At 47.9% G+C, this 12,799-nt stretch overlaps 1 protein-coding gene across 3 annotated transcripts in view; it reads left to right on the top strand.

The window, feature by feature from the left end:
• The window catches only part of ATP10A (ATPase phospholipid transporting 10A (putative)), a 189,149-nt gene that overhangs the window by 138,784 nt on the left and 37,566 nt on the right, over positions 1–12,799 (top strand). For all 3 annotated transcript variants that reach the window (XM_070774988.1, XM_070774986.1, XM_019983170.2), the window contains 3 exons: positions 3,081–3,298; positions 4,664–4,858; positions 6,681–7,248. In XM_070774988.1, coding sequence (XP_070631089.1) covers positions 3,081–3,298; positions 4,664–4,858; positions 6,681–7,248 — 981 coding nt within the window. The remainder of the gene's footprint in view (positions 1–3,080; positions 3,299–4,663; positions 4,859–6,680; positions 7,249–12,799) is intronic.

Below are 12,799 nucleotides of genomic sequence, written 5' to 3'. Positions count from 1 at the left end.
GGATTCCTGCCCACAGTAGTAGATATAATGGTCATCTGAGTTAAATTCACCCATTCCAGTCCATTTTAGTTCACTGATTCCTTAAATGTCAGTGTTCACTCTTGCCATCTCCTGTTTGACCACTTCCAATTTACCTTGATTCATGGACCTAACATTCTAGGTTCCTATGCAGTATTGTTCTTTACAGCATCAGACTTTACTTCCATCACCAGTCACATCCACAAGTGGGTGTTGTTTTCACTTTGGCTCCATCTCTTCATTCTTTCTGGAGTTACTTCTCCACTGATCTCCAGTAGCATACTGGGCACCTGCCAACATGGGGAGTTCATCTTTCAGTGTCACATGTTTTTGCCTTTTAGACTGTTCATGGGGTTCTCAAGAATACTGAAGTGGTTTGCATTCCCTTCTCCAGTGGACCACGTTTTCCCAGAACTCTTCACCATGACCTGTCTATCATGGGTGACCCTACTGGTCTGGCTCATAGTTTTCTTGAGCTAGACAAGGCTGTGGTCCATGTGATCAGTTTGGTTAGTTTTCTGCGATTGTGGTTTTAATTCTGTCTTCCCTCTAATGGGTAAGGGTAAGAGGCTTATGGAAGTTTATAGAAGGCATAGAAACATATCCAATTTGTTTAATGTTTTATTTGCCACCCAATAATTAATGGTCAGGAACAGTGTCCCATCCACCCACCTGCCTCTTTCTCTGACTTGTCCTTTCCTGGACTCCTCAGACTTGTGCAGAACAGCTTGGAGTCCTAAAAGCAGAACTCAGCCTGGTTGTGAAGGACTCAGAGGACCAGTTCTTAAAGTCAGCCATTAACCTGGAACTGGGGCTCTGAGGGCAGAATTCCACATAAGATTACAGAAGGATTTTGAGAGTTGTCAGATGCTTACCATAAAACCAGAGCAGTCCATCACCCCAGAAGACACAGGAAAGCATTTCCGGGGAAGGTAGAAACAGCCAGGTGTATCTGAAGTGTGTTTTAAGAAGAGCAATGATCAGTGACCCCTGGCGCCAACATCTCCCTTAGTGGGTGCTGCCATGGTCTAACGTCTCAGATCAGTAAAATGAATTCAGGTCAGTTTGGCTCTGAGCAATGAGCCCAGCTCACATGTACTTGAACTGGCCACACAGACCATAGGTGCACCCCTCTCTACCTTGTGTCCTGGTGACAGTGCAGGACAAGGGTCAAGTGTCAGCTGCCTCTTGTCCCCATCTTCCCTAAGGACCTTGAGGGCCTCACCGAAGCCACTGCTGCCTGTGGCAGACACAGACACATCAGCGGTGGCCTGAGGGACGGCCACTCTCAGGCTGATATCTACCACTGCTGTGGGAGCGTGGGCAGGCCAGTGTGCCCCGGGAGGCTGACACCACACTCGTAGTTTCCAAGCCCAGGAACTGGACAGGCCCGGTCCTGGCTTTGCCCTTCCCTGCCACCCTCTCAGCACCACACCACCAGGTGGCCGCGGTGTGGGCTCAGAGGCAGTGTGTGCAGGAGTCTTATCCTGGGATTAGGAGCTCCTGAAGTGGAATCCTGGGGTTGGCAGTTATACGGCCAGGCAGCCATGGGCAGGTGACTTCCCTTTCCTTCAGTTGCTGAAGTTCAGACTGTTGCTGAACTTCAAGAACAGTTGAAGTTGCTCAGTTGCTCAGTCATGTCCGACTCTTTGTGACCCCATGGACTGCAGCACACCAGGCCTCCTTGTCCATCACCAACTCCTGGAGCTTACTCAGACTCATGTCCATCAAGTGACTGATGCCATCCAACCATCTCATCATCTGTTGTCCCCTTCTCCTCCCGCCTTCAATCTTTCCTAGCATCACAGTCTTTTCCAGTGAGTCAGCACTTCGCATCAGGTGGCCAAAGTATTGGAGCTTCAGCTTCAGCCTGAGTCCTTCCAATGAGTGTTCAGGACTGGTTTCCTTTAGAATAAACTAGTTGGATCCCTTTCCTTATCTCTAAAAAGTCTTCCCGAGGAAGATGCTGAGTTCAGGGCCTGACCCGCATGACAGCCCATGCCCTGGCAAGCCCAGATGGGGTCGCCTCTCTCAGCTCCTCACACAGGCCGCCCTCAGCTGCCACCCCACACCAGGCCTGCCCTGGACGCCCTTAGTAGTTGCTTGTGTTGGTCCCTGTGATGCTCTCCTGCTGCTCGTCCATGATGGAAGATGCAGAGCTAACTAGGTAAAGCTGAGAAGTATTGAAAGCCCGTGTTGGCAAGCAGCGGCGCAGTGCATTTCCCTCTGATTCACAGCAGCCCTGGCAGCTTCAGGGACTTTTGCTCCCCGGCGCCCCCTAGGGCTCAAGCGCAGCATCACAGTCACGGGCCTCAGCGGAGCGCTGCCTGCTTGGGGGAGCTCAGGGAGCATTCGTCCCCGCTGGGCAAGCCCAGGAGGGTGTGAGCCTCCCCAGTGGGAAGTGCGCATCCTCATGGGGTGAGTACAGCACCCACTCCCCACCCGACTCTGAGCAAGGAGCCTCCTCAGGAGAGCACCCTCAGCACAGCCCCAGAATTCCTATTTCTGCTTGACCGCAAGGCAGGTGCTCAAGGTATGATCTATCCTGATGGTCCCAGTGATCAGGTGTCCCAGTGGTCTCGGGATGAAGGTCCAAGCCTGGAGCCCAGCTCCTCTGTGGGTCTTCCAGCCCTCCTGCCCACCCACCCCATTCACACTGGGGCTCTGTTGAACAGAGGGGCCGTGTGTGACTCCACCCACATCTGACTTTCTGTGGGATGGGACGGCCTCTGTGCCATCATGGATGGGACGTGAGCTTTGCAACCTGAGGGCCTGAGTGACATCCTCACCCCTGCATCCTGTGACCTTAATGAGCCAAGACTCTGTCTTCTCGTCTGTGAAGTAGAGTTGAGAACGTAAGCCCCGTGGGTTCACTGAAGGTACATGTAAATGAGAACAGCCCTCGTCCCTCAGTGGAAACCCCGGTCAAATGTGGTCTCACCATCATAAAGAAGAGGGAGAGGGCCTGGGGACACCCAGCATATGCCTCGTTGGAACCCAAATCCCTCAGTTTCATGCCTGGCCTCCCCACGAAGTGTGACTTGGTGTCCCTCTCTCCACAGCCCAGCGTCTGGCCAGGTACCAGGAGGCAGACTCAGAGGAGGAGGAGGTGGTTCCCAGGGGGGGCTCGCTGCCCCTGCGAGGGGGCACCGGGGGCCACCCGAGCGCCCGAGCTGCCCACCAGAGCCAGAGCAGCAGGGCGCACCGGCGCACGGGCAGCCGCGCGGAGGCCCGGCGCGTCAGCATGCTGACCGAGCTCACGGCCTTTAGCAGCCCTATGGTGAGTCCTCCTGCCCTCCTGTGACCGCCCCTCATCACCGACGGCGTCTGCTCTTGCGTGTGGGGTTTCCTCTGTTCAGTCAGGGAGTGTTTTTCTGGCCAGTGTCTTCTCCCCACTCCACGGAATCTTTCCTGAAGCACTGACACAGCAGACTTCTCAGGCTGGGAACCGCGAGTGACCCCTAGGATGGGGGACACAAAGGAAGTCGTGCCCTATGAGGTGAATACAACGGCGGGGCAAGATGACAGCTCTGAAGAAACCCAAGTTTAAGAAAAAGAGTTTGAATTAGATGAGCCCAAATCCATCCCTTGCCTTGTCAGCCACCCAAACATTTATGGACCATTCTCTGGTAGGGAAATTTCCAGAAGTGCATGTGACAACCTCTGAAAGATTCTTTCAGTGAGGGAGAATCCGTTCTGCTCATGTGTGGTGGCCTTACTCTTTTATGTTCTTGGAAACCTGTACACAAGGTGCCACAGAGGTCACCTAGACTCGTGGTAGACTTGTGGTCGCTGGTGGGTGGGTTTGCATGGGGTATGTGACACGGAGCTCTCACCCCAGGCAGGAGGGAGACTACGATGGAAATCTCTCCCAGCCTTTGCTGATACCAATTTTGGAGGCAGTATGGGTCAGAAATATATGAAATGTTCCCAAAAAGTCAGACACGACTTGGCACCTAAACAACAACTCTTTGACCTAGGTAGTTACTGATTTAGTGAATAATTTCTGTGCATAGAAGCTTATCAGTGTGTCATTTACATCAATAAAACAGTGAAGAAATATACCCAGTGATAAAGGAATGGTCAAATAAATTATGTCTGTTTTGAAGCTGTTAAAAAATATGTTTTCAAAAGGCTGTTAAAGGCCTGGTAAAGTTGAGGCGATATAATGTTTTTGTAGAAATGGAAACTGCCATTTACATATAAAGTATTTTGATTAAAACGTAAATCTATAGAAAAAAAGACAAAGGAAAAGCAGAGAAGAATGTTTTTCAAAAAGTATATATTACTATGAGGTGGTGTAATAGAGACCTGCTATATTTTCCCTATAATTCTCTTATTTCTCCAAATATTTCTGAGTAAGATATGTTACTTTGTAATATATATTCTTGGAGGTATTTTTATAAACAACATATATACCTTCTTATATATAAAAATATATGCATCTCAGTTTATTTGTAGACTGTATATTCTTACACAATTAAGATGATATATAATTTGTCATTATAAAGTGATGGGTATGTGTGAGGTGCAGGTCTGTTTACAGCTTCTGGTAAAATCGAGGTACCCTAAATAGTCAAGCTCCAAAAGAGCAGTGGGCCAGTCCCTGGATCAGACTGACCCCCGGCCTCTGTGTCCTCCTCAGGAGAAGGACGTAACGCCCGACCCCAAGCTGCTGGAGAAGGTGCACGAATGCGGCAGGTGCCTGGCCTCCGCGAGGCATCAGGAGCACCCGCTGGACCACCTCTCGCCCGAGCTGTCTGACATTTTTGACTTCTTCATTGCGCTCACCATCTGCAACACAGTGGTGGTCACGTCCCCGGATCAGCCACGACAAAAGGCAAGTTCGGGAGCTTCCGTCCTGGAAGCCCACAGAGGCCTGGGCCTGGATGCGGTGTCTGTCTTCCTGAGAGGGAGCCTGGGTCACTGCGCACCACTCTCAGCTTTTGGGGGTGCACTGAGGGCTTCAGATGGGGCACACCAGCCCCACAGCTCTGTGGGGACATCCCCAGACTGTGGTGGGCAGACGCCAGGATTGTGGTCAAGAGGAAAAGGACAGCCAGCCAGAGATGGCTACCAAGCCTGGGGTGAGACAGGGACAGAGAGTCCAGGCGGGGCTTAAGGTGGGGGTGCTGGCTGCCTCCGTGCTGACCACAGCCTCAGTGTGCAGAGGACAGGCTGGGGCCCAGGGAGGAGCTGCCTGGACTTGAAACCATCACTATAAACCAGTCCCCTCCTGTGTCTCAGACTCCCCTTCTGGGGTGTGGGGGCGATGGCTGGGATTTAGGGAAAGGTCTCAGAGTAGGGTTTGGCACACAGGAAACATCTGTGATGCTAACAAAGGTTGTTAAAACACTAGCGTTCAGAAAGTGGTTGAGAATCAGTGGTAAGTTACTAAAGGTGGTGGAAACATAACAACACCCTAGTTGGATTTTGTTTGGGTTAACATCAAGATTTTCTCCAAAGAGAGGAGCATTTCATGTGTGAAAGGCGCCTCTTTGAGCCAAGCACTCCTCCAGGTGGACCCGGAGGGAGGGTGCACCTAAGCATGGCTGAGCGTGTACAGCCAAACAACTCTAAGTGGACACACGTGAAGGTTCTTGGGTGAGATGCACGCCGTAGGCCTGTCTCCTGACGTCGCCCCCGACTCTCCCAGGCCCCTTCCTCAGTCCAGCCCTGCCAGCAGGTTCTGCTGGTGAAGCCGCTGGGGGTGACAAAGGGAGAACAAGGACCTCTTGCTTCTGTGGCGGCGGCAGCATGTTTGGCAGCAGTGGGACCCCTCCAGGCTCTTCTCACACCTCACTCACCTGGGGAAGCCCCAGGGGCCCAGTGGGTCTCAAGCAAACGGGCTCTGCCACTGAGAGACCACAGGCTTATGCTGCCAGCCTTGGATGGGGTAGCTTCCTGCTGGCGCTCAGCTGTCAGCAGCGTCCGCATCCCATGGGGCCCTTCCTCCACCTTCCTCAGCTCCTCTGGAGCACTGTGCTGAAGAGGCATCTGGTTTCTAGGCTAGACCCTACTTGACTGACCCAGGTGTTGTTGCAGTTACCGAGTAAGTAAGAGAAACTCCGTGACTGAACAGTGTTGTGCCCACGGTCACATATGGAGCACATGGAGCTCACATGGAGCATGAGCTCCATGCAGGGAGCAGACTCCTCAGACTGCATGTGAACGTGTCTCTAGGAAAGATTCTTTGGGGTTTGGGAAATACTGTGTAAACTTAAATTTTTTATGGACGTAATTCCAAAGGAATGTCTAAATTTTGTTAAATGATTTTTTTAATTGGAAAAAAAAAAAAAGGCAAGGTTTGTTCCAGGCAGTGGGAGGCCCACTTCTGGGAAGTTTCTGAAGAGCAAGGGAACTGCCGTAAGGGGACAGTTCCAAAGTCTAGTCTTGGGCATCACGGGCCACCCAGTGCCCAGTGCCTACACTACAATCAGTCACATTTTGAAAGAATGCATGTGGCAGAACCTGTGTTGAGGTGCCGGGGAGAGCCAAGGGGTGGTCTCAAGGAAGACATGCTGACTCTGGTTGCAGTTTTCAGAGGGAAATGGAAAATCCACGTTCAGCACCCCCTGGGGAATTGGAGGGCAGCCCTGTAGGGGCTGGGGTGAGGCCTCTGGGGAGATGCCTCACCTACCTTCTGATTTCTGCCCTGCCAGGTGAGGGTGCGCTTCGAGCTCAAGTCCCCAGTGAAGACCATCGAAGATTTCCTCCGGAGGTTCACGCCCAGTCGCCTGACTTTGGGCGGCAGCAGCGTCGGGAGCGCGAGCATGGCCGCCAAGTCTGCGCCCAAGGCCAGCCTTCTGTCCACGCTGGCCAACGACGGCGCGCTGCTGAGGCTGGAGGAGAGGCTGGGCCCCGGGGCCCCGCGCCTAGCCAGCAACGGCTACAGCAGCGCGGCCGACAACTGGGCTGCAGAGCAATCCGCGATGGGGCCAGAGCCCGGGCCAGAGCTGCGCTACGAGGCCGAGAGTCCCGACGAGGCAGCGCTCGTGCACGCCGCCCGCGCCTACAGCTGCGCCCTCGTGGGCCGGCTGCACGACCAGGTGTCAGTGGAGCTGCCCCACCTGGGCAGGCTCACCTTCGAGCTCCTGCACACGCTGGGCTTCGACTCCATCCGCAAAAGGATGTCGGTGGTGATCAGGCACCCCCTCACAGATGAGATCAACGTGTACACCAAGGGCGCTGACTCGGTGGTCATGGACCTCCTGCTGCCCTGCTCCACAGGTACCTGTGCCCGCGGGCAGCTCCCCGCTACCGCGGTTCCTGAGAAACCAGCCCCTCCCTACAGCAGAGCTTCGCCTCTCTGGGGGGCCTTTTCCTGCTCTCAAGGGTTTGGGCTAGAATGGAGGGTGGGGGAGGATCCAGCGGATGGGGAGCTTTGGAGCCTGAACTTGCCTCAGAAGTTCTCTGAGGTCTGAAATTCCTGCGGGTGAGGCCCTGCATCAGGTCTGGCTCTGGGGATGAAGATTAAGAGCGTTTAGACTAGAAGCCCCAAAAGGCTCCTTTCTACCTCTCATTGCCTGGACCTGGGGCATCTGTGAGGCCCCGGCCATGATTTTTAGCCATCTGTGGGGTGACTTCAGCCCGCAGTGGGGGCTGCTGGCCTCGGGAAAACTTTGGGCCAATAAGCTTCATCTTGGCCTCTTTTGCACTAGTTTGACTGAGTCCTAGCTCGCTCTGCTCACTGCACAACAGGCCAATGAATGCGAAAGAGGAGATGTGGAGGCAAGGGTTATGACTTTATTCAGAAAGCTGGCAGACCGAGAAGATGGCAGACTAATGTCTCAAAATAACCGTGTTGTTGGGGCCTGGATGCCAGGTTTTTTTATAGAACCAGAGAGAGAAGCAGTAAGGAACTAAAGTCGAAAGGCAGAATAGAGAGAGAGAGGAGAAGAAGAGAAGTTTAAAGGGCCATTAGTCTTGCAAAATGTCTCTGAGAATGGCCAGTATCTGGGAAGGGATGTGTTAATCTCTTGTTCCTTGTGTCCATTCACCGGTGGGCAGGGTCAGATATCTCTCTTGAGCTGAACAAAGACACTAGTTTACCAGTCAGGCAGAGGGGCAGGGTCCTCTGGAGCCAGGCCATTATATATGATTTTAACAGCAAAGCAACAAAAAGCAAGTCAAAGAAGTAGTTCCAACATGAAGTTAGAATTGACTCTTCTCTGCAACACTAGACTTCCATGTTACATTGAGGTTGAAGAAGAGTAGTTCAGAAACCACTGTTATAGAAGGTAGAACTTTGTTTAGCAGATGACTTGCAGAGGAGCTTCCCAGACCTCTCCACATGGTCCTGCAGCCCCAGTGTAGCCTTCCTGTTTGCACCAGCCTCCTCCTTGGGTCTCTGGGAGTCATTAACCACAGATGAGAAACAGAGCCTTCCATACATTGTACCATGGAGCAAACAGATCAAATCACGGTGGTGCCCAAACCATGACATTGAAGGGGGCACCTGAAAAATAAGCAGTTTCTGTGGATCTCTGCCTTCCTCTGGGAATTTCCAAGCAGTGTGCCCTTCACATAGGTTTGGATAGGTCATAGCTACATACAGATGCCAGGCAATTTAAGATTCAGGATATTCGGAGCCCCCAATGGTTTTTCAAGAAAAGGGATGGCTCTGAGGTGGTCCTGAAGTTATCAGTGACACCTTGACGTTGTGCATAAATCGTTCTGCTTTCACTGTGGGTGTGGGGTGGGCGGGGTATGGAGCAGAGCAGTCCTGTATATGGCCAGGCTGCTCTACTTTGTGCACGTGATAAAGTGAGGGGGGCATGTGAGTGTCCAATACCTTCTTCAGAGAGCTCACAGAACTTTTACATAAAAGGCACATGGAGGCTCAGCTGACTGTGGATGGGCACTGTGCCGTATTCGCAGGATGTGGCTGCATCTCACCTGCCCTGGCAGTACGTTATGTGGGATCGGGTAGCAAGCAGGGACTCCACCCACCCGTTACCTACAGATCTCTGTTCAAATCCCAAGTCTACATTATGGCTGGGGTGACCCTGGACATGTCACTCTCCCTGTGCCTCTTTTCCCATCTGTACAAAGGAAATCAGGATGCTGACCTCCCAGGAACCCCTGTCCAGGCTCCAGCACAGTGTCTGGTGTGTTCCAGGTATAAAGTATAAGCTGGATCCCTTCCCTTCTCTCTGGTTTCTTTTTCTTAAGGTTCACTTACCTGAGGTTCAGTCCACGTATCACTTTGTGTGGAGATGTTGTGATGACTCCACCTCCTCCGAGGGCAGGTGTAGAGGAGAGGGGATGGGCAAGGTGTGGCAGTCACCACTTCTCCCTGCTGGGCTGGGGGGCCTTCAGCCTGCACAGAAACATGTCAGTGTGGTGTGTAACCTCACCCCTGTCCAGGGCATCCTGGGTCCCCAGTGCCCACCCTGCCTTCTCTCACGCTAGTTTTGTTTGGGCCACTGTAGCTAACAGCAGCATCACAGCCCCTGCTCCTTCCCTGGTGTGCAAGCTTCCCCTCGCCCTTTGGACAGCTCAAGCACTTTATTAGTGTTAATTCCAGAGTCTCTCGGTTAGACGTGTCCTTGCTCAAATTATAGACAGAATCTGGAATAATACTATCACAATAACAGGAGTAAATGGATTTTACAGGAGTAAATAACAGGAGTTATTCAAGATTAACATGACATTCAATGTCATCTTTTCAGGAAATATATATTCCTAAGCAAAGCAATGTAGGACAGTGTTTTCCTTTTTTTCACTCTTTTTTCATTATTGCCCCCTTAAGGAGTCTTTTTAGATTTTTTTTTCTAACTATTCCTCCATTTTAATGCCATGGATATGCTATATATTTATTTATGTACTATACATATATCTGTGCTTTATTTGTAATATGATTTTTCCCCCCCAAGGGACCAGTCTTTGGTCTGTTAAGGGGACTGTCTTCTCCATGGAGAGCACAGATCTAGAAGGTTAAGAGTGTTTCTCCCAGGTCCTATATCAGAGAGCTGACTGGGCCTGTAGTCAGCTTTCCCCAGGCAGGCAGATTCTCAACCACCAAACTGCCAGGGAAGTCCTAGATTTCTTTTTTTTTTCCCAGTAGTGTTAAGTGTATTCATCCAACATTATCTTAGAGATCAGATAACTAGCCTACTAATGAAACAAATATACTAGTAAATGCAGTATTGCATTTGAATACAAGCTTATAGGCAGTTAGAAACATTCCACATATTTACAAGCAAGGGCAACCATGGCATGTATTCCTCAGAGTATGTAGAATTATCTAGGTTTTACCTGACAAGTTTCTCTCATTATTACAGCAAAAGTCTTCTAAATCACTGTATAAATTAGGACGTTATGTTGATCTACCTTGCACAGATCCTCAACTAATGAAACAAAATAAAGTTCAGATAGTTTTAAAGGCAAGTCAAATAATATTTTTCATTGTGGAAAATATTGTATTCTATGAATCAGTGTACAAACACTGCAAAATAATACTGTAAACCATAGACTATTATATTACTAGTCTTTTGAAAAATATTTCTGTAAATAGATCATGAAACAATTTTCAGTTCTAGACACTTGAAGCATTTTTTTTAATGTTTTGCATATGCTTTCTATATGATCAAGGCTTTATGTAAAACGTCTTGACTTTCAGAAATTCAAAAGGATTTCTGTATATAAGTAAACACCTTGTGTTTTTAGGATGATAAATTTTTTTTTTCTATGTTATAAATTGATTACTCTTCATGAGGTTTTGTTATGTGAAATTCTCATTTCAACACGTGATATTAAAAATAGCCAAAACTACGATGAGTTTCTTTTTATTTTTTTATTTTAATTTTTTCTTAATATATATATTTATTGAAATATAGTTGAATTAAGTGTTTCAAGTGTGCAGCAAGGTGATTCAGTTATACACATATATTATCTTTGAAATTATTTTCCATTATAGGTATTATAAGATATTGACTATAGTTCCCTGTGCTATACAGTAAACCTTTATTGCTTGTTGAATATCTATTTTTTTAAATTAGAAATCTAACATTCTATTCATACTAAGTCAAACAAGTGAAATCAAAATGTCGTACATTTTTTAGGCAAAAATTTGAAGTTTTCTATAATATGTATATTATACATATTATTTATATATATGTATACAAAAGCTTTTCTACTACACTTGATAAAGGCTTAAAAAGAACACACAAAAAGAAGAGATGGAGAAATTGGAAAACATAAACTAAATGAAATGGAAGCACTGACTATGAAATAGAAAAAGTAAAACAAACTGGATAAAAGTAAAATATCGTATAGCCAAGTTGTTTTTAAACATGACTGCTCACTAGAAACATATCTGGAGCTCTGGAGAAAAAAAAAAAAAGCAATACCTGACCATTTGTATTTTTTGAAAAATTTCCAGATAATTCTGATATGCATCTGCACTTTAAAAAGTGATTACAGGTTTTTCTATTAAATGATAGTTTTGGTGATATTGAGTTCTATTATTTTTCTGTTGACCAATTATGATACAGTGGTGTTAGGTGAGATAGTTACTTGATCACAGTAGTGAAAGATGTTTATTAGTTATCACATTCAATAGCCAGACAAAAAATTTTTATTTTAATTTTTTCTTAATATATATATTTCTTGAAATTATTAACGTAACAATATAAACATGATTAACTTCACAATATAAAATAATTACATACAGTTAGGGGGATCAAAGTGATGTGATAAGTGCATGCATGTACATACAAGTTTTCATCCGCCCAGCCAGTCTGTGTCTTTTGGTTGGTACATTTAATCCATTACATTGAAGAAAATTTAATTTAATTTTAATAATTTAATTTAATATGTATGATCTTATTAGCATTTTCTTAATTGTTTTGGATTTATTTTGTGTAGGTCTTTTCCATGTCCTGTGTTTCCTGCATAGAGAAGTTCTTTTAGCATTTGTTATGAGTTCACTTCAGTTCAGTTCAGTTCAGTCGCTCAGTTGTGTCCGACTCTTTGCAACCCCGTGAATCGCAGCACCCCAAGCCTCCCTGTCCATCACCAACTCCCGGAGTTCACTCAGACTCACATCCATCGAGTCAGTGATGCCATCCAGCCATCTCATCCTCTGTCGTCCCCTTCTCCTCCTGCCCCCAATCCCTCCCAGCATCAGAGTCTTTTCCAATGAGTCAACTCTTTGCATGAAGTGGCCAAAATACTGGAGTTTCAGCTTTAGCATCATTCCTTCCAAAGAAATCCCAGGGCTGATCTCCTTCAGAAGGGACTGGTTGGATCTCCTTGCAGTCCAAGGGACTCTCAAGAGTCTTCTCCAACACCACAGTTCAAAAGCATCAATTCTTCAGTGCTCAGCCTTCTTCACAGTCCAACTCTCACATCCATACATGACCACAGGAAAAACCATAGCCTTGACTAGCCAGACCTTTGTTGGCAAAGTTATGTCTCTGCTTTTGAATACGCTATCTAGGTTGGTCATAACTTTCCTTCCAAGGAGTAAGCGTCTTTTAATTTCATGGCTGCAGTCACCATCTGCAGTGATTTTGGAGCCCCAAAAAATAAAGTCTGACACTTTACATTGTTTCCCCATCTATTTCCCATGAAGTGGTGGGACCGGATGCCATGATCTTTGTTTTCTGAATGTTGAGCTTTAAGCCAACTTTTTCACTCTCCTCTTTCACTTTCATCAAGAGGCTTTTTAGTTCCTCTTCACTTTCTGCCATAAGGGTGGTGTCATCTGCATATCTGAGGTTATTGATATTTCTCCCGGCAATCTGGATTCCAGCTTGTGTTTCTTCCAGTCCAG

Source organism: Bos indicus, chromosome 21, assembly GCF_029378745.1.
Source record: "Bos indicus isolate NIAB-ARS_2022 breed Sahiwal x Tharparkar chromosome 21, NIAB-ARS_B.indTharparkar_mat_pri_1.0, whole genome shotgun sequence".
Lineage (NCBI taxonomy): Eukaryota > Metazoa > Chordata > Mammalia > Artiodactyla > Bovidae > Bos > Bos indicus.
Note: the sequence above shows the minus strand (reverse complement) of the source record. Positions and strands in the feature narration are given on the sequence as shown.